Consider the following 21,811-nt stretch of genomic DNA (forward strand, 5'->3'; position numbering starts at 1 on the left):
GAGAGTTAAGAACCTATTGTTAGACCAATCACAAGCACTGAAATTGAAACTGTGATTAAAAATCTTCCAACAAACAAAAGCCCAAGACCAGATGGCTCAACAGGTGAAATCTATCAAACATTTAGAGAAGAGCTAACACCTATGCTTCTCAAACTCTTCCAAAATATAGCAGAGGGAGGAACACTCCCAAACTCATTCTACGAGGCCACCATCACCCTGATACCAAAACCAGACAGATGTCACAAAGAAAGAAAACTACAGACCAATATCACTGATAAACATAGATACAAGAACCTATTGTTAACTATTTTTGCATAACAAATTGTGCCAAAACAGAGCAGCTTAAACCGATAAACATTCACTTTCTCAAGAAGCCACAGCTATGTGTGTGTGTGTGTGTGTGTGTGTGTGTGTTTCTTGGAAGTAGCACACTATCTTCTGCCATATTCGGTTCAGTATAAGAGAGTCACTAAGGCCAGCCCATACTCGAAGAGAATTCTGCTTAATTTCTTAAAGGGAAGAACTATCAAATAATTTGAGGGCATATTTTTAAAATCACACTTATGTATACTTTGTTTTCTCTGATATTAAATAACAAATACTTCAACACTACTTCACTCTTTTCACAGTGTGTCCCAACTGTCCCCTTTGGGTTAGGCATAGCAAGGCTTTACTTTATTCTCTTGTCGTCCATAATGAAAACAAGACCATTTTATGCTCCAGCCTAGCCCTGGAAAATACCTGAAAAGGTGGTGCTTTGAAATTTCTAATTCTATGCTAGGAACATGAGAATGGTATAAGATTATATTTTGCTGCTGACTTGATTATGGCTAGTCCTAATTATTTTGAAACGTGTAACTGGAATATCAAATAGTGTTATTTTATTCTTAGCATATTGTGTTTTTATACACATGTAAACCCACTTAATTAGAGGTTTTGTGTGTTGTAATATATGCATTATAACATTTAATATTAAAGCCAGGTTTCTGTGATACGTAGGAGTTAGCAGATGTCATGAATTTATGTCGGCAAAGTAACTTGGATTAAAGACAGAATCCATATAATATAGTGTATTAAAACAAGAAAATGGAGACTCTCTCATTCTTGTGACAATATTCATTTATTCTGTTTTACTGTCAAAGTGTATCAAGCTTTAAAATGTTAATACATTTCAAGAGCCTAATCAAATTTAATCAGAAGGTATTTTTACCAAATGTAGAAACGTATACTGTACATTGTATGCAGTGCTCACAAGTGTACATTATATATAATGCTCACACTGACACAAGATCGCCAGCTGTATCTCAATACACCATGTCAAAATGGACATTGACTAGTTTTCCTCTTCATGAATAAGTACGTACGTAGCGATCGTTATCTCAAAAGAAGTATCAATGAATTCCATCTTTGGGCTTCCTTCAGCAAAGAGCTCACAAAGCAAGTATTAGAACCAAGCTTACCAAGTGTGCTACAAATTCAAACCAGTCAGAAACCATTGTCAGAAAACTCTTCCTCCCTTTTTGCCATTTTAAATGGCTCAGAGTACGTACCAGCTGTTTCCTGATTCCACTTTCCTGAAGTGAGGAAGATCCTCATTTCCTCTTTTTGTTTACAAAATGGAGGGCAGTGAAGTTGGGGATCTTTTTCCAAAATGACTCCCCCTGCTCTAACATTGCTCCTCCTTCGATTTCTATGAGAATATTCCATTCTCTTCCAAAATTCTTGAAATACTTGCCTGGGGCTAAGCCCAGCCCAGTTCGTCTCAATTCCAATGGCTCTCCATTCCATTCTTACTTCTGAATACAGGGCAAGGAATGCCCTTGCTAACCTCCCAACCAGTGTGTTTATGTCCCTCTCTGTCCTTTTTTTTTTTTTTTAACATCTTTATTGGGGTATAATTGCTTTACAATCGTGTGTTAGTTTCTGCTTTATAACAAAGTGAATCAGTTATACATATGTTCCCATATCTCTTCCCTCTTGCATCTCCCTCCCTCCCACCCTCCCTATCCCACCCCTCCAGGTGGTCACAAAGCACCGAGCTGATCTCCCTGTGCTATGCGGCTGCTTCCCACTAGCTATCTACCTTACTTTTGGTAGTGTATATATGTCCATGCCTCTCTCTCGCTCTGTGATACAGAGTGAAGTAAGTCAGAAAGAGAAAGACAAATACCGTATGCTAACACATATATATGGAATTTAAGGGAAAAAAAATGTCATGAAGAACCTAGGGGTAAGACAGGAATAAAGACACAGACCTACTAGAGAACGGACTTGAGGATATGGGGAGGGGGAAGGGTGAGCTGTCTCTGTACTTTTTTGTTTCTCTACCACTTGCTTCCTCATCCCACCTCACCTTCCCTAAAATCTGAGTGAGAGGACAGGAATGTAATCGTTCCAGGAAATGATTATGCTTCAGGAATGTAATCATTGGGATGTTTCATTCCAGAAACACTGGGTTAATTGAAGTCGAAGAGATCAAAAACCACTTCAGTTACTTTGGTTCCAACCTAAATTCAGCATCCAGTTGAAGGATTTTTCCACTCATAACTTAACTCTCTCTCTCTAATTTTCCCTTTCTATATTTTTATGAGTCTTGCATTTACTTGGTTTATTTTTCTCTTCTTCCTTTAATTCGTAAGTTCCTGAACGTCTTATTCACTTATTCACTTTTGACACTAAAATTTTACCAGTTCACTTTATTGAGTTAATATCAATAAGTATTTATTGAGTGATCACTGTCTCCTGACATCTTATAATTGGGCTTTTATCATAACCACTTTCCTAAGAGAGCTGTCTTCATGACCAACTCTTAAATTAACTGTACTCCTGGGTTCTTAAATATTTTCCCATATATATTGTTGATCATCTTATTGTCTTTAATGTGCATCTGTATACGTGTACATGTGACTTTTATTGGATTCTGATTCTTCTCTTTAAGAATGACTTCAGTTATTCTCTTTCCTGGTTTCTCTTTTTCTAGAGGCTTATTAGCTATAGATTTTTTTAAGTTTTTTGAGATATTACTCTTTCTTAGTTGATACATTAGGAACTTTTCTACTTAAGTAGCTTCAGTTAACACTTAAAGATGAACTAAGGCCTTTGTGGCTACCTCAAGCTAGAACACAGAAAAGTGAATAAACTTGACTTACTGTATACAGCAGTTTCTCCTCATTTAAGATGTGGGTGTGGGAAATATTATCATCCAATTCACTTTGGTTGATGAGCTCCCACTTGTAAAACCTTCCACACATTGAAGAATGTCCACTTGTAAAAAAAATTATCTTCACTTTTAGGAATTCTACTAGAACTCATCTTCCTCTCATTTGCCTTTTGTCATATTTGTGTATATCATAATAAAAATATAATGCTTCGAGTAAAGTGTTCTATTGTCTTAATGAATATGTCAAGATACAGCACACCCTCCCCCTATTGGCTGTCAGAGCTGGCAGAAAATTTTTTAATATTATATTAAAATATTTTATTTAAATAAATATTAAAATATTACAGAAAAAAAATATTGACAGATTTTCCTCTTCAAAAAGTGATTTACTGTTTAATTCATTAGCCTAAATTATCTGAAATGCCCATAAACTAATTTCAGGTAATGTATTTCGGCATTTAGTAAGCTGAAATATCTACAGTTTCAAGGTTATTTTTTCATCCTAAGTTAACCAATTAACCAAGAATAGAGGCTTTATTTCTCTGTGTGTTTACATAGATACCTATGTGTTGCTCATTTCAATGCATAATGAAGATAATGATGGTAAACAATTCACATGCAACACCAGGTAGCTATTTTAAAAATGGTTACTTTTAAGTAAACTGTGTATTGAAATATGCATACAGAAGAGTCCACAAGTCACATGTGCACTGTTTGATGAAGTTTTGCAAAGGATCCCTTAAATGTAACCAGTACCCAAAACAATAAGTAGAACATAAAATAGCCTCTCTAATGTGACATGTTTTTATTCTGTTACGAAGAAATATTCGATCTGAAATTTTTTGGTGTTTATCTTTTCATTCTGCAAAATACAGCTAAAAACAAATCAACATAAACAATTATCCACATTACCAAAAAATAAAAGCGGTTTCAGTTACAGAATATATTATGGGAAAAAGATTTTAATACAGTTTTTTCCATTAATTTTTATAAAGCTTATTTCTTTGAAAATAACCTAATTATAACAATTCTGTATGATACAGCTATGCTAACTGTTGAAGTACAAATGTATATTGCCTTGGTAACACTTCTACTGTGTTTTTTGTTTGTTTGGTTGGTTTTAGATTAAAGTTCCAAAAGATAGAGAAATTTCTCACAGGAGAAATCTTTCTTTCTGTGTTTAGATTTCATATTTAAAGTGTCACTTCTAAACGTCGTGTCCACTGTACTTTAGTGCAGTGAGATATTCCTATGTCACATAGTCAGAGGGAGGTGGATTAATAGGGAGTTCGAGCTGGAAAGTTCTTCCCTGTTATTGTTCTCCCTCAGCAGTTGGTGGCTAAGTTAATTCTCTTTAGTTGTGTCATGCTCTAAAGCACACATTGCCAAACCCTGGTAAGGGTTTATGAAGAAAAAAAGAAGCGATGGTGTCCATCAAAGTCTCAAAGTTGCATTTTTAAACTTTGGCTTGACCTGATGTGCCATTCAAAAAAGCTTCGAAAGATTATTTTTTAAAGAAAGGTTCAATATGTCCCGAGGCTATCGGTTTTGAGTTAAACTGGGTGAAGTAGAAATATTTTACTCATCAGCTTTGCAGTCACAGAGTTTGCCTCAGCTAGAACAAAACTGCTGAGGCATTTAGAGAAAATTAACCCCCCATCCTGGCGGCCAGATGTGACTGGTTTCTGATGAATGCACATGAGTGGGCTGAAAAATCAAGAGACTGTGAAATTCCTGTCAGGCCCGTACAGTGCAGAATGGGCTATTGACTGCTTTCTATATTTCCCTCCATCATTCTTCTTGAACACTGCCATTAATTTCCTCTCCTACTCTGACTTGTGTTTTTTCCCCCTCCCTCTTCCCTTTAGTTCTGTCAGCTGCAAAGAAGGATACACAAGTTGTGGCAGAAGCACTTCGAGCTGGTGGTCCTCTACAGCCGTATGAGGCTGGCCAAGTTCCAGACAGACTCTCAAGAGAGTATTCAAAACATATTAGCTGTGCAGGTAGGTGATTGCAGGGAAGTGGGAAAGATCATTCTGATCTAGATTGAAAAGCAAATGATGGGTAGTGTGATGAAGCATTAAAACCATATCCCATCAGAGTTTTATAAATTTTTAACCTCTTTAATAAACTGGAATTGCATGAAGGATGAATTCAGTAAGTTAGCATATACACCATGCATACATACTTTGGGGGAAAAGGGAGACTGAACTTCTTGCTCACAAACCTCAGAACGGGTTTTTATAAATACATTTGATATAAGTATATATTTTCCAGTCTTCAGGCTTTGTAGATGTCATCCGGCTGTTTAAAAGATACTGTCAGCAGTTGCCTTGTGTTGCTTTTGTGTGAAATTTACTTCAGTGAAAATGACACTGATGTTTACTTTATTTAACTGTTTTCTTTCCCCTTCTGTTTTTGCAAGAGGCTCCTCCTCCCAAGCAGATTTGGAGATGACTTTATTTAAAAAATGAGCAATTAGGGATAAGAATATAACAGTGTTCCAGATGCGTGTGAAATTTTACTATTTGTGTCTGTAAAAACTTTTAATGGATCAGTTGTCCTTATTTTAAGACTCTATTTTAGAAACCCATATTAACTATTTGAACACTATTATTTGAAAACTACTTACATTTTTTAAATGAATATTTTGCTATTTGAAACGTTACATATGTATAAAATATAACCTCCCAAAGGAAAACATCCATCACCTGTTCTATCAAAAAAAAAGAACTACCTCTTCTATAAAAAACAAAAATAATATCACCATAAAAAAACATAATTTTTATTAACTTGCGGTATTAGCAATGCATGCTGAAACTAAGCAAACCAAATTCTTTTCTAAATATTTTAATTACATGTGCACGTCATGATACTTTTACCACAATTAAAAAAAGGATGTTGCAAAGCACTTCCAAAGCTATTTCAAATTTCATTTTTACATGTGGCTGTTTTTGCTATTTTCTTCTGAGGGTATATATATAGAGATATGTAGATATATATCCCATATATAAAGTATATGTGCACTTTAACAAGTATATGTACAAATACTTTATATATATGCTTTATATACATACTTTAATAAAGTATATTATATAAAGTATATTTATTTAAGGATTCTGTTGATAATGGATTATAAAAAAATTTTTAATAATAGGAGAACTTTTAAGTTTTGAAAAGGTAGTGCTTAAAATATGTAGGTTTAATAGAAATTCGTATGTGAACTTGAGTATAAACTATAACTGCAGTATTTTAGAAGTCAGGAGCATATTTTTTTCCTTAGAAATGTTCGTTAACATTTAGTACATTAAAAATTAGAGTGGCTGTAACCCATGGTTTTCTTTTAAATATTCAAAGGTAAACCTCATGTTCTAATTACTATCTTGGAAAAATCCTATATTTCTTGCCCAACTGTAAACATTCTTAAAAATCTTTCAAATGATAAATTCTCTTTGTGAATTAGGGTATATTTTGAAATATTGAAAACGTCAATAGAAACTATTTGAATATGGGTAAAATGAATTCTCAATCCATAATCTTCAATAGTCCTTATTCTAATTTTTCATTAGAAATTAGAAATTCTTTACCAAACTTGATTTTAAATTACTTATTTTTATGGCTTTCACGTACCAGCTGAAGTGAAAGGATAGAAATGATTGTACAGTATCGAAAATTCAACTCCTCAACACTTAGAGATACAGCAGCAAGGCTGGATCATATTTGGGGAACTTGAGGAGCATAACTTAGTGGATTCTTTTCTTATCTACTGGAGAGACCTTCCATTTAGAAGATTTCAATTTTGGCTTTTAATCAAATTTTGAAAATATAATTTTCAGGATCTTGCCATAAAACTATAGAAACATGTGAAATCCTCTGGGTTAAGTCAAGTCCAAACCCCTCAACATGGTACACAATGCCCAACTCCTGCTAACCTTGCCAGCTTCATCCATCTCCACACAAGTTCCTTCAGTCAATTGCAGTCACTCCAAAATTCCTACTAATCATGACACCTTCTATTCAACTCCTTCTTCCACTCCTGTGCTTATATTCTCCCCTCTTTCTGCAATACTATTGCTTACCTTCCTGTTAAAGAACACCTGACTCAAATCAAACATCTCCTCTGCAAAATCCTTCCCGAGTGCTTCACCCACCTTCCTCTACCAGATGAATTAATTAAGATCTTCCTTGACCTCCTACTGTACTCTGTGCATACCACCATACCACAGTGGTATTTTCAGCAGCTAACACTTCCTACTTGTTGGTAAGGTCCCCTTCCTGGAGGATTCTGAACTCCCTTGGGACTTTATACCATCAGTGAAATTAGCTCAATTCTTGTTCTGTTTTTAAGGGTGTATGGTAGCAAGGCCACTAAGGGAATCTCAAAGTATTCCATGCCCGTATTGTTTTCACTTATTATATCCAGTCTTTAAAAAGAAAAACATTGCATTGTAAATCAACTCTACTCAAATAAAAATTAATTAAAAAAGAAAAAAGAAAAGAAAAAGAAAAACATGGTAGAGTGATTTAATATGTTACCAGAGTGAGTCTGCAGGCGTCAATCTCTACAGTTTGACTCAACATGACTAAAAATTGCTTAACAAACCAGATGCCATTGCTCTCTATGTTTATGATTCAGTAGCATGTCCACTTTGGGCAATCTAATGTTTTATATTTTGAAGGTAGTATTATAATGATGCCATGAGATATTAGTGAACTATTTGCTGAAAAAATCATCTGATGAACCTTCTGAAAAATAAATGGTATATAACTGATATTGAGCAAAAAGCAATTCAGAATAAATGTTGAGCAGAAAAAGGAGACTGTATCATCCTTGGGCTTGGAGGAATTCCTTGCCAGACCATCAAAAAGCATAATTGGCAGCTCTGCAGATGGCAGAAAACCAGGTGGGCCAGATAAGCTTTTGAATTACATGATCAAGCAGGAAGCAATAAAATGAACTATATTCTCGAATGAGGAATCAGTATATTTAACTTTGCAGCCATTTATGTCAATATCTGTGTAGGGATTTTAGTTCACAGCAATTTTAATATAAGCCAAAGTGAACTACTACAAACTTAGAACCAATGCCACGTTCCAGCTCTAGCAAGCACATAAGACTTCTTGACTCTGACCATGTACAGTATATTTGACAGTCCTAACCTCACATCTGAGCCCCTATAAAGTAAGTACTGTTATTTCATTTTAACATCATTATTTTTCTCTTTGTATTTTTAATGTATTTAATGCTGTGAGATTTAATACCTCTTTGACATCTTATTTAGAAAAAAGACTCATTGTTAACTCATCATTTAAGTGAAAAAATGTGATACAGCTACAGCATGTTAATGTGATCTTATCCTGCATTAAGCACAAGTGTTTTCTCTGGTTAAAGATGATACTCCCATTGCACTTTTTTCAAAAGTTGAGTACATCTGCAGTATTTTATACAGATTTGGAAAGCATAGTTTAAGGGCCATATTGATTTACTTGAGAGCATCAATTTAAGAGAGATGAGGAATATATAAAATTTAGAATGCTTAATTATAGAAGGAAAAGACTTTGTCCCAGACATCTAAATGACCACCAAATGAAGGTCAACATATGAATATTTTGATGAGCTCTCGAGGGCAACATCTAGACCAATGATGGAAGAGTTTGGAAGGTGGGTTTGGGCTCAATAGGAATACATTTTCTAACAGGTGATGCTGTCCAGATATGCACTGCTGATACTCAAGCAGACGTTACTGCAGTGGTTGAGGGAAAGCAAATGGTCTAAGAGTCAGCCAGAGAGCACCTCCTCAGGCAGGGCTTCTCCTGGAATGCTCTCCTGACCTCCTTACACAACATCTATGTGTGTCTGTACCTCTTCACCCACTAGAATGTGAGCCTTCTCAGTTGGAAAACATGTCTTGTTTGTTCATCTTTAATCTCACTGGCACCAGCTATAGTTCTCAAAACATAATAAGTACTCAAAAATAATTGGTGAGTGAATTTATTATTAAGTGAATTGGTTTATTAAGATTGAATGTGGTAACCTCAAAGGCTCTCTACAGCTCTTGGTGCCTACAGTTTTGTAGTTAATAAACAAAAGTAGTTAATAAACAAAAGTAGTTAATAAACAAAAAGCTTTGCCAGGAATTTTGATGGCACAGAGATAAGGTATTTAATCATTTCTCACACACACACACACACACACACACACACACACACACACACACAGTACCTATAGGGGCAGCCCAAATTTCTGGAAGAAAACTGTACAAATGAAAAGAAACCAGAAAAAACACAGGATAAAAATCTAAAATCACTTAATAATGTGATATAAAAGAAAATCTCTGAAGCTATGTGATCTCTTTAAAGACAAAAGAAATGATAGAAATTTGGATTTTTAAAATAAATACATTTAGAGATATTATGATTGAGGAATAGCATTACATTGCTAAGCCTTACTGATTAACTCTAGATAGTAGTAGAAAGTATTTAAAAATAGTTGTCAGGGGCTTCCTTGGTGGCTCAGTGGTTGAGAGTCCGCCTGCCGATGCAGGGGACACGGGTTCGTGCCCCGGTCCGGGAAGATCCCACATGCCGCGGAGTGGCTGGCCCCGTGAGCCATGGCCGCTGAGCCTGCGCGTCTGGAGCCTGTGCTCCGCAATGGGAGAGGCCACAACAGTGAGAGGCCCGCGTACCGCAAAAGAAAAAAAAAAATAGTTGTCAGTAGTAAGAATATCTACTAGAAGTTCTAGAAATAAGATTTGTCACTCCCAAACTACTAGAGAAAAGAAAGTACCATAAAAAGTTGAAAAATTCAAAATGCAGGGAAGAGGACAGAAAGAGTATAAAAATGTACAAAATAAGTCCAAACATATTAGTAATCATAATAACTAAATGGTTTCATTACACAGTTTAAAGTAACAGTTTTACAGATTGGTCATAAAAGCAAAATCTATCTCATTTGGAAGATATGTACTTCAGACAAATAGAAACAGAATGAAGAGCTTAGATAAAAAGAATAAGAAGTTCTAATTCAAAAAGAGAGAGACTTGAAAGCAAAAAGAATTAATACATTCAAATATGGATATTTCACATTGATAAAATATATAATCAATTAAGGCATATCAATCATGAACTTAATGCACATGACAACATAACTTCAGAAGTAAGAACTGATTGAAAACCAGAGAAAAATTTTAAAATTTACAATCACAACAGGCAATATTAGCACATCTCCTTGAACTTTTTAAAAATAAAAGAAAATAAAGGGTATCACATAACAAAACCTGGAAGTTTTGATTCAACCACAGAGAAATTCAACTTTAGAAAATATATTAATGTAATTTAATATAATGACAAGTTAAAGGAGAAATATTATATATGATTACTCAATATATGCTGAAAAACATTAGTTATCAAGGTAACATATACTTACTCTAATAAAAGTCACGAAAGAATTTAGAACAAAACTCCCTTGATAAAATGTACTAAGTGATAAATTACTGGAAGCATTTTATTAAAATCAGGACAAAAGTAAGTATTCCTGGCTATAGTCATTATTGTGCATCACTGCTCTGAAGCCTTAGTAGTAAGTCAAGAAAAATAAATAAGAGGTATAGCTACTGTGTGGGAAAAGGGCAAAACTATCATTATGGTCTGATAATATGGTGTTTCTCTTAGAAAATCTAGGAGAATCAACCAGAAAAGCATTACAGTCAAAAAGGCAGTTCTTTTAAATGGCAGCCTGAATTATAGAGTTCCTAAGAATAAACCTAACAAAAAGTTAGCTTAGTCCTTTTGCAGAAAAGCTTCTAAGCAATACTAAAATGATATAAGCAAAGACCTAAATAAAAGTAAATATCATTTTCATGGATGAGGAGATTATACACATTGGGAACATGCCAATTTTTTTTAAATTTCACATTTGAAAAATCCACAAATTCAATACAATCATACTCAAAATCCAGACAAGATTTTTCAATGAAGCTTGAGAAAGTGATTCTAGATGTCTTTGGAAGATAAAAATCCACAGGAATAGCTCTGACATTTTTTAAAAAGAAATATTGGTGCTGGAGTGAGGAATTTATGCCGTTGCAGAGCAAAACACATCAGGAAGCTATATTAATTAAATTAGAACAGCATAACACTGGTTCAGGAACAGATCAAAACATCTCTAAAATGCAACAGAGCAGTTGGTAAACTTTTTCTTTAAAGGGTCAAATAGTAAATATTTTAAGCTTTGCGGGACATTCAATCTCTGTTGCAATTACTCAACTCTGCCTTGTAGTAGGAAAGCAGCCTTAGAGAATAGTATATGAATAGATGGAACTGTGTCCCAGTAAGATTTCATTTACAAAACAGGCAGCAGGCCGGAGGCTATGTCCTGAAATAGAGCATCCAGGAATGCCCCACAATTATTTGGAATTTAGAATACAATGAATGTAGGATGTCAAATTGTATATCATGAAGGTGGACTATTCACTTCCCAGCTATCTGAGGGATAAAAGTAAATACTCAAGGGATAAAGTAAAATACATTATTGTATATGTTTATATAAACTGTAGAATAAACATTAAAAATCTATAATATCTTTTTTTAAAATACAGACTACTGTATAGTATTGAGGTAAGAAAGACCTTCTTAAATGAGGGAATAAAATCATTAAGGAAAATATTGTTAAATTTGACTACCAAAAAATAAAAATATTTTCATGAGAAAAGATACAATAATAACAAAACAGACAAAATTTCTTACCCTCATGAACTTACATTTTAATGGGGAAAACAAGACAGTAAACAAGTTAAAGCTGTAGTGATGCTATGTACTAAGGAGAAAAATAAAATATGGAAGGGGCATATGAAATGACAAGGGAGGTATGAAATGCATTTTAGCAGTGCATTTTTCCTTATTACTTGTGGAAATAAATAGCTCAAAATAGTTTAAAGGGTAAACATTTTTACTTGTTTAATCTATCTCCTTGTTGAACTGAAAATATCAACTTAATGGCTTGAATACCAGAGTTTGAGTTTTAGGGTGGGTGAGTTGGTGAGTTGTTTGACTGCTTGTTTGGTGGTATCATCTGGGATGTGGAACAGGTATAAACAGCATATACCCAAGGGTCGCTGTGAGAATCGGATGATGATGTATGCAGTATGCTCGGTACACAGTCAACAGTTTACAACATTAACTCACTTTCTTCTTTTTTCTCCCCTTGATACTGTTGTAAGGTGATCCCCAAACGGCAACAACTTCTTGCCAAAATTTGCCTAAATCAATTAATCACAGAAGCATTTATACCTTCTAGTCTTGCCACCTTCAGAACTTGCAACTCCATGTCTGACATCATTTCAAACTCTTGGGAATTTGAGAAACTACATATAGGTACACAACACACCTTGTCATATAATGTAACAAAAAAAAATGCTTGGTTAACTTCAAATCTTTTAATGATTCTTGCCTCAATTATTAAAGTATGCATAAATACATAAAATAAAAAAAAGAATTAAATGTTCTAAGTTAAAACACCCAGATAAATGAGCTACATTTTACCCAGTATCTTCTGTTAAATGTAAAGTCAGCATTCCACCCTCATCCAAGGCTGACTATAGCTAAGAAATAAATGCCTGTTGCCAAGGTCAATTCAGAACCAGAAAACTGTGGGTGAAAGAGAACTTATAAGTTCATTTCTTCTATACTTCTATCTTTGGGATGGATTGTTTCATTATCTTTCTATGTCGAAAGTACACCATGGTTTTTGGGGGTTTTTTTCAATTTTCATTGAAATATAGTTGATTTACAATGTTGTGTTAGTTTCAGGTATACAGCAAGGTGATTCAGTTATACACACACACACACACACACACACATATATATATATTCTTTTTTAGATTCTTTTCCATTATAGATTATTACAACATATTGAGTATAGTTGCCTGTACTATACAGTACGTCCTGTTGGCTATCTAGTTTATATATAGTAGCATGTATATTTTAATCCCAAACTCGTAATTTATCCCACCCTGTCCTCTTTGGTAACCATAATTTCTATGTCTGTGAATCTATTTCTGTTTTGTAAATAAATTCATTTGTGTCATTTTTTTAGATTCCACATATGAGGTGTATCATATGATATTTGTCTTTCTCTGTCTGACTCACTTCACTTAGTATGATAATCTCCAGGTCCATCTATGTTGGTACAAATGGCATTATTTCATTCTTTTTAATGTCTGAATGATATTCCACATGTATATGTACCACATCTTCTTTATCCATTCATCTGTTGATGGACATTTAGGTTGCTTCCATGTCTTGGCTAATGTGAACAGTGCTGCTATGAACATTGTGGTGCATTATCTTTTTGAATTACAGTTTTCTCTGGATATATGCCCAGAAGTGGGATCACTGGATCATATGGCAACTCTATTCTTTAGTTTTTTAAGGAACCTTCATACTATTCTCCATAGTGGCTGAACCAATTTACATTCCCATCAACAGTGTAGAAGATTTCCTTGCCCTCCACACCCTCTCCAGCATTTATTATTTGTAGACTTTTTGATGATGACCATTCTGGCCAGTGTAGGTATACCTCATTATAGTTTTGATTTGCATTTCTCTAATAATTAGCAATGTTGAACATCTTTTCATATGCCTGTTGGCCATCTGTGTGTCTTCTTTGGAGAAAAGTCTATTTAGATCTTCTGCCCATTTTTTGATTAGGTTGTCTGTTTTTCTGTTACTGAGTTGTTGTATGAGCTGTTTGTATATTTTGGAAATAAACCCTTGTCAGTCACATCATTTGTAAATATTTTCTCCCATTCCGTAGTTTGTCTTTTTGTTTTGTTTATGGTTTCCTTTGCCGTGCAAAAATGTTTAATTAGATTCCATTTGTTTATTTTTGCTTGTTTCCTTTGCTTTCGGAGGCTGATCCAAAAAAAAAAAAATATTGTGATTTATGTCAAAGAGTGTCCTGCCTGTGTTTTCCTCTGAGAGTTTTATAGTATCTGGTCTTACATTTAGGTCTTTAATCTATTTTGAGTTTATTTTTGTATATGGTGTTAGAGAATGTTCTAATTTCATTTTTTACATGTAGCTGTCCAGTTTTCCCAGCATCACTTATTGAAGAAACTTCTCTCCATTGAATATTCTTTTCTTCTTTGTTGTAGATTAATTCACCATAGGTGCATGGGTTTATTTCTGGGCTTTCTAGCTTGCTCCATTGATATATATGTCTGTTTTTGTGCGAGTACCATACTGTTTTGATTACTGTAGCTTTGTAGTATAGCCTGAAGTCAGGGAGCCTGATTCCTCTAGCTCCATTCTTCTTTCTCAAGTTGCTTTGGCTATTCAGGATCTTTTTGTTTCCATACAATTAAAAAAAAATTTTTTCTAGTTCTGTGAAAAATGCCATTGGTAATTTGATAGGGATTGCATTAAATCTATCAGTTGCCTTGGGTTTTATAGTCATTTTAACAATATTGATTCTTCCAGTCCAAGAACATGCTATATCTTTCCAACTGTTTGTGTCATCTTCAATTTCTTTCAACAACATCTTATAGTTTTCAGAGTACAGGTCTTTTGCTTTCTTAGGTAGGTTTATTCTTAGATATTTTATTCTTTTTGATGTGATGGTAAATGGGATCGTTTCCTTAATTTCTCTTTCTGCTATTTCCTTGTTAGTGTTTAGACACACAACAGATTTCTGTATATTAATTTTGTATCCTGCAACATTACCAAATTCACTGATGAGATCTAGTAGTTTTCTGGTGGCATCTTTAGGATTTTTTATGTATAATATCATGTCATCTACAAACAGAGACAATTTTACTTCTTTTCCAATTTGGATTCCTTTTATTTCTTTTTCTTCTGTGATTGCTGTGGCTAGGACTTCCAAAACTATGTTGAATAAAAGTGGTGAGAATGGCCATCATCAAAAAATCTACAAAAAATAAATGCTGGAGAGGGTGTGGAGAAAAGGGAACCCTCTTGCACTGTTGGTGGGAATGTAAATTAATAACAGCCACTATGGAGAACAGTATGGAGGGTCCTTAAAAAACTACAAATAGAACTACCGTACGACCCAGCAATCCCACTACTGGGTATATACCCTGAGAAAACCATAATTAAAAAGAGTCATGTACCAAAATGTTCATTGCAGCTCTATTTACAATAGCCAGGACATGGAAGCAACCTAAGTGTCCATCAACAGATGAACAGATAAAGAAGATGTGGCACATATATACAATGGAATATTACTCAGCCATAAAAAGAAACGAAATTGAGTTATTTGTAGTGAGGTGGATGGACCCCCAAAAAATATATGCATAAAAGTCATACCTAAGTACATTGTAGTCAGTGTCTGAAAACTAAAAATAAAATTAATGATAAAGATAAAATCTAAAATCAGCCAAAGAAAAGGAAATAAAAAATTACTTCTAACTTCTTATCAGAAACTATGGAGAATAGAAGACATAGAAGAATATGTTTAAACTGCTGAAAGAAAAAAATGAACCCAGAATTCTCTATCCAGCAAAAATATCAAGTCTATAAACCTAATTCTAACCATATTAAAATTTATATTAAATATAAATGGACTAAAAACCCTAATTAAAAAACAGATATAGTACATTAGATAAAGATACAAGACAAATATAATTGTCTGTAAATAATACAGTTTAAATATGAAGTCACTATAGGTTAAAAGTATAAGGATGGAAAAAGACATGCAATACAACACCAAGCATAATACAGTTGGAGAGGCTACATTAATATCAGATAAATTAAACTTCACAATTAGAAATGTTACCAGGTATCAAGAAGGTCATTTCATTAAGAGAAAGAATCAAGCACATATAACAATCATAAATGTGTATGCATGTAATAAGAAAATTTCAAATACATAAGGCAAATACTTAAAACTTAAAATAGAAGTAAAAAGATGCCTAATCATAGTTTGTGATTTCAGTGCTCCTCTTTTGGGAATTGATAGAACATACAGACAGAAAATCAGTAAGAACATGGAAGAATTGTACAATGCTATCAACCAACTTGACCTAATTGACATTTATAGAACATTCCATTCAACAAGAGCTGGAATATGCATTGTTTTAAAGTGCATAGTAACATTTCCAAATACAGACCATATACTGAGTCATAAAACAAGTCTTAATAAATTTAAAAGGATCAAAATAGTAAAAAGAAAAAGTTGCCTGATAACAATGGAGTTATTAGAAATCAATCATTAAAAGATACTTGAAAAATGCCCCCAATATTTGGAAATTAAGTCACACAGTTTTAATCATGTGGGTCAAAAACTGAATTATAAAAAAAAGTAGAAACTATTTTGAACAGAATAAATTACCCCATGTAGTGGAATTGACAGTTTGAGGGGCATGAAACTGAATAGTTCCCTTCAGGTAAAATTAGAGGACCTGTATGGTGGATCATAGGGCTGGGGTAAAGAAGAGTACAAAAAGAGGTCAGAAAAGGATCAGGGCCAGATCTCCAGTGGGCCCAACTTAGGGAATGTCTCTATTGTTTAATTAGCAACTAAACTTAGCCTTTACCATATAGAACCTAGGACAGCACCTGGGGATATCCTAATAAAGATGTGGAATAAATGAATCAAGTTCTTCTTGACCATTAATGTAACCAAGTCAACATTGTTCTTTCCATGTGTTGACATGGCTGTCAAATGATTGATTTAAGTGTGTCTAAGAGCTCCTTTATTGCCCCTAGAGGCTGTACTCCTGTTTCCCTCAAAATGACTTCCACTTACTCTGTTCATACCTTTTACTCTTTAATTCTTTTGGTTTTGTTACATATGGTATTGGTCTTCTGACCCTTTTGCCTCTCAATATATTTGGATGTTGCTCTCTGACATCATCCATTGGTGCCTTTGGGCAACAATGGTAATTGCATTACCTATCTTCCTTCCATTTGAAGATAAACAAAGGAGAACCTCAATTTAAATATTGATATCAAAATGGAAATACATTCATTTCACACATACATCAATGTGATGTAGATTCAGGAGGTTAATAAAGTATTTGTCAATGTTAAATCCCATGAAATTGGGCTTCCCTGGTGGCGCAGTGGTTGAGAGTCCGCCTGCCAATGCAGAGTACACGGGTTCGTGCCCTGGTCTGGGAAGATCCCACATGCCGTGGAGCGGCTAGGCCCGTGAGCCATGGCCACTGAGCCTGCGCGTCCGGAGCCTGTGCTCTGCAACGGGAGAGGCCACAACAGTGAGAGGCCCACGTACCCCCCCCCAAAAAAAAAAGATTCCATGAAATTAAATTATCTACTCCCTTTATTATATTAAATAACATGCTAAAACAAAAATTGATTCCTTTTTTATTTTAAAATAAAATAAGCCTATTCAGGATTGTTTATATAAAGATATACATTTTTATGTGTTCTGACTTTTTTCTTGGACTTAAACAAAATAATACTCGCATTTTTACTTTTTTTTAATTCACCTTATACAGGCAGTACATTTTTCAAGTGGAGGAGCCATATCAGTAATGTGGAGGAGAGGAGTTTTTCAAAGACAGAACTTTAAAAATCAGTGACTAATGGAGCATATCCAGTAGTTATTTTTCTTACAACTTAGCATCATCATTATATAATGATGCTGCTTAGATGTGAGATTAACTCGGACACATAATTTTTCACCCAAAAGTATCAGGATTATAGAACAATGAACAGAGCAGTTATAACGAGAGAAAAATATTAAGATAAAAAAATTTTAATACAAAAAAAGATAAAATTTGAAGTAGACTTGTTATTCACAAATGGTGCCAAATCTATCATTGATAAAGAGGAAAATTATGAAGATGGAGAAAAATGACTCAGAAAACTATCATGTGGGAATGAGATGTGATAGAGTTATGGTAAACAAGCCTCACTTTTTAAAATTTAATATAAAGCATACACCAAGTGGGAACTAAAGTACACTGCAATGCATCTCTTACCTCAGTCCAACATGATGAGAGAAGTTTTACCTTTGGATTTTCATTTTTGAAAGGATCTGCACATATTATCGTAATGGGGAAATAATCCAGATGTTGACCAAACCTTGACTTGAAAACTCTCCTCATTCCTTCCCCTACATCATATCCCTCAGTTGGTAAAGGAAATATTCTCCAAACTAGTTCTGACGACCTCTCTGAAAAGAACTATAATCCAGGCAAATATAAGAAGAAAACTTACCTCATATTTACAAAGCAGGTTTCGGTTTCATGCATACCTGATTTGGGAACTATCACAGCCTTCACTGATTGGAGAGGAAGACCTGTTGCCCTATTTAGGGGGTTGGTAACTGAGATGGAGAAAAGCTGAGGGATTTGTCCGCAGATTCATGGCCAGCAAGTGATGAATCTTTTAACACCTCGTCAACTATGATTTCTACCTCTCATCTCTCTTCATTAAAAATCAGTCTAAGATCTCTTCAAATTGAGCCTTTGTTGGAGTCACTTCACTAGAAAGAAGGAAGGTCACAGACCCACACAGTTAAATCTGGAAAGTTAAGTCATGAGGAAATATTAAAGGACACTGTCATTACCTTATGGAATGTATAGACCTCTGTGTTTCTTAAGCGAATATGAGCCTGCTTCAGTTATTACCACCAGGCCCTGACTTTGTCAAACGTCTATCATTTTATAGGTACACACTTCATTCTGTATCACACATTTGAAGATAACTTCTTTACTAAAACAAAGCTGCTTCATGGAAGTCTCTGCGTATTTGTCATTACCTGAAATAATTATGGTATTTCAACACAGCTCCAGTAAATGTGCTGATAGACATATCATAGATTATAAACGCATCTATTGAAATGCTAACCATGGCTGCAAAGCAGATTATCTTATTTAAAAACACTGGTTTTAAAATTTAGACATTTAATTTAATTATCTTTTCCCAGAAGTATATAAGGAAATCAGAAACCTAGTGTGAATAACATTATCTTCACAGAAATGAAAACTTGCAAGAGCATTTTTTTGCCACAAACTCAATAATTTTAGTATAATCACTAACTATGTTTTTGTTTTACAGAACCAGTATGATTTGAAAAAAAGAATAAAATTGCTTTTAAAGTACAAAAATAATTATGAACCACTTGAAACGTAATGTCTGTGTTTTATTTCTCATCAGAATTCATTAGTGTGTAACATCAATAATTTAGCCCATCATTTGCCAACACTGACTTGGCTCAGTAGTTCAATCATGTAACCCTGTAAACTCACTTTCCATTAAAATGAATGTTGCTGACAAAGGATAACTAAAGAGATACTTCATTTATTAACTAAAGAGGTACTTCATTTATCAACATTTTTAAATTAGGAGTTTGGGGCCACAGAAGCTTAGCTGGATGATTTATTTGAAGGATCTTTATATTAGACCTAAAGACTTTTTCCAAATCGTACGATGCTACCCACAACGATAATCGCATTTCATTTGTGTAACATGTGACTCAGGGATCTCTCTTTAGAGGCAGGCATAGCCACCTGCAGAGAATCAAATGACCTACCAGAATGAAAACTTGGCTGCTTAGTATAAAATTATGAAATGTGCAGCATTCTCCTATATCGCGATTTACTCCATTGGGCATATTTCTTACAAAACCTGTAATATGGCATCTAATATTCTAATATCTTAATGTTGTTAAAATTGATTTGAGAATTAAGTAAATAGGCTAAAATTAGTTAACGATGAGTGTAAGGCTCCCCAGTATCCACAAATTGTACTTAAGTACATTCAAGTTGTTCACTGCTTGCCCCTGATGTACACCTCCCCGGATACAAATGCCTATAGATGTTGCCGACACTATTTTGAACAAGAGAGTTTCATTTTCCAGAGTTGATCCCACATCTTGCTGCTAGGTTAACATCACACCATTTTGGATGCAAAAAGCAAACAGACAAACAAACAAAAACATCTGCAGTGCAGTGAGCAAAGCATGAAGTCAACATTCCTTACATATGTCAAAATTTTCATCTCATAGGCCTTTAAACATATAATTTCTAGCAAATGCTGTAAGACTGCATGATCAGATCTTTCCTTGCTTGTTCTGTAATAAATTAAATTCATGTTTCTTATTGAAACCTTTTTATAGAACTAGGAGGATCTCTGCATTTAGACTCTAGAGTTGCCAGCTGGCATCTTTCTCTGTTTTGGATCAGAAAGTTCTCAGCCAGCTGATTCATTCAAAAGTCAAAACCAGGGGTGATGTTGGATTATAAAATGTTATTGTTACTGTATCAAACTGCTTTTTCTTATCTCATCTCTTCCCTTCCCTCTTAGCTTTCCTTTCTTCATTAGAAACATTTATCCTGCCAGATTCTAAATAACAATGATCCTACGGAAAATCTTTCTCATGCCCTTTGTAAACTTCTCTTTATTTTATAAATTTAACATAGGAGAAAATAACTCTTTCAAACATTATGAATAAGGAGTTATTTTGTCTTACAGTGTTGTGTTAGTAGTTATTATTCTACAGTCTTTTTGTGAAGAAACAGAGGAAGCTGCACTGTATCAATGCAGACAGCATCTGTGGGTAGATAGTGAGTCCAACATCATTACATTAGCTCATGTTTCTATAGCACTTTTATGTTTTAAATTTGTGTTTATTTTCATTTGACTATCACAAATAACCCTGGAAAGGAGAATTTCATTATGCCCATTTTACAGATAAATTAACTCAAAAAGCCTAAATGAACCATCTCTGGGACACAGCGTGTACGTGGTGGAGCCAGGTTTAGACCCCATGTTTTCTGATTCCCAGTCCATACTGTGGCAGGTGAAACATGCAGGAGAGACAGAGACAGAGAAGGAGAGCAGTGCATTCATAATGTGGATCTGTTGTGGAAGACAATGAAAGTTAGGCAAAGGAGCAAATTGGATGCAGCTAACACTGAATAGTCATTTTAAGAGACAGTACACAAGTGACATCTTAGAAAGCTAACTCATCTAGATTTGTCAGTGAAAAAATTGGGGGAAATGGAGCCAAGAAGCTACTATAAAAATGTAGGTCAACTATTGTGAGATCCTGTACTACGGTAGCAGCAAAGGAAATAGAAGAAGAAGGTAAATGGTGGACATTTCAGGGGCATGATTTCACTGACCTACTAAAACAACAAAAACAAAATGATTCTAAGCCCTGGAGCTAAGGATAAACAAAACAACAAGAAAGGAGAATTATAGGGCCCTTACTTCAAAGGAAATGAAGAGCCCCGTTTAGATTATGCATAAGAGAGAGGGACCCATATGGAGATGTCCTCTGAGCAACTGAAATACTGATCACGAGATAATTGCCTATGAAGGGCTATAACAACAAGTTTCGTGGTCAGATTGTGAAGCCATAAAAGTGGATGAACTTTGAGGAAGTTAACAAAGAGAAAACCAGAGGAAAAAAGGTAAGTATGTTAGCAAATGCCTGGGTTCGCCTGGAGTGGAGCATGCCATCCATCCAAGGAGAAGGAGGAGGAGAATACGGGTTAGGAGAAAAAAATAAGAAAGTACCAATTAACGAAAACGCTAAGATTATGTATTTGAAAATTTAGCTTGGAATTTTAATATGCAAATTTAACCTGGAATGTTAGCATCTTACTATACACAATGTGTGGTTATTTTTCTTTAAGACTTCCCAAGGCCACTAATTTA

At 34.5% G+C, this 21,811-nt stretch overlaps 1 protein-coding gene across 1 annotated transcript in view; it reads left to right on the forward strand.

Annotated features, from left to right (window-relative positions):
• The window catches only part of CCDC178 (coiled-coil domain containing 178), a 367,438-nt gene that overhangs the window by 327,327 nt on the left and 18,300 nt on the right, over positions 1-21,811 (forward strand). The window contains exon 19 of the mRNA XM_030876614.2: positions 5,029-5,163. Coding sequence (XP_030732474.2) covers positions 5,029-5,163 — 135 coding nt within the window. The remainder of the gene's footprint in view (positions 1-5,028; positions 5,164-21,811) is intronic.

The sequence above is a fragment of the Globicephala melas genome, chromosome 13 (genome assembly GCF_963455315.2).
Source record: "Globicephala melas chromosome 13, mGloMel1.2, whole genome shotgun sequence".
Taxonomy (NCBI): Eukaryota; Metazoa; Chordata; class Mammalia; order Artiodactyla; family Delphinidae; genus Globicephala; species Globicephala melas.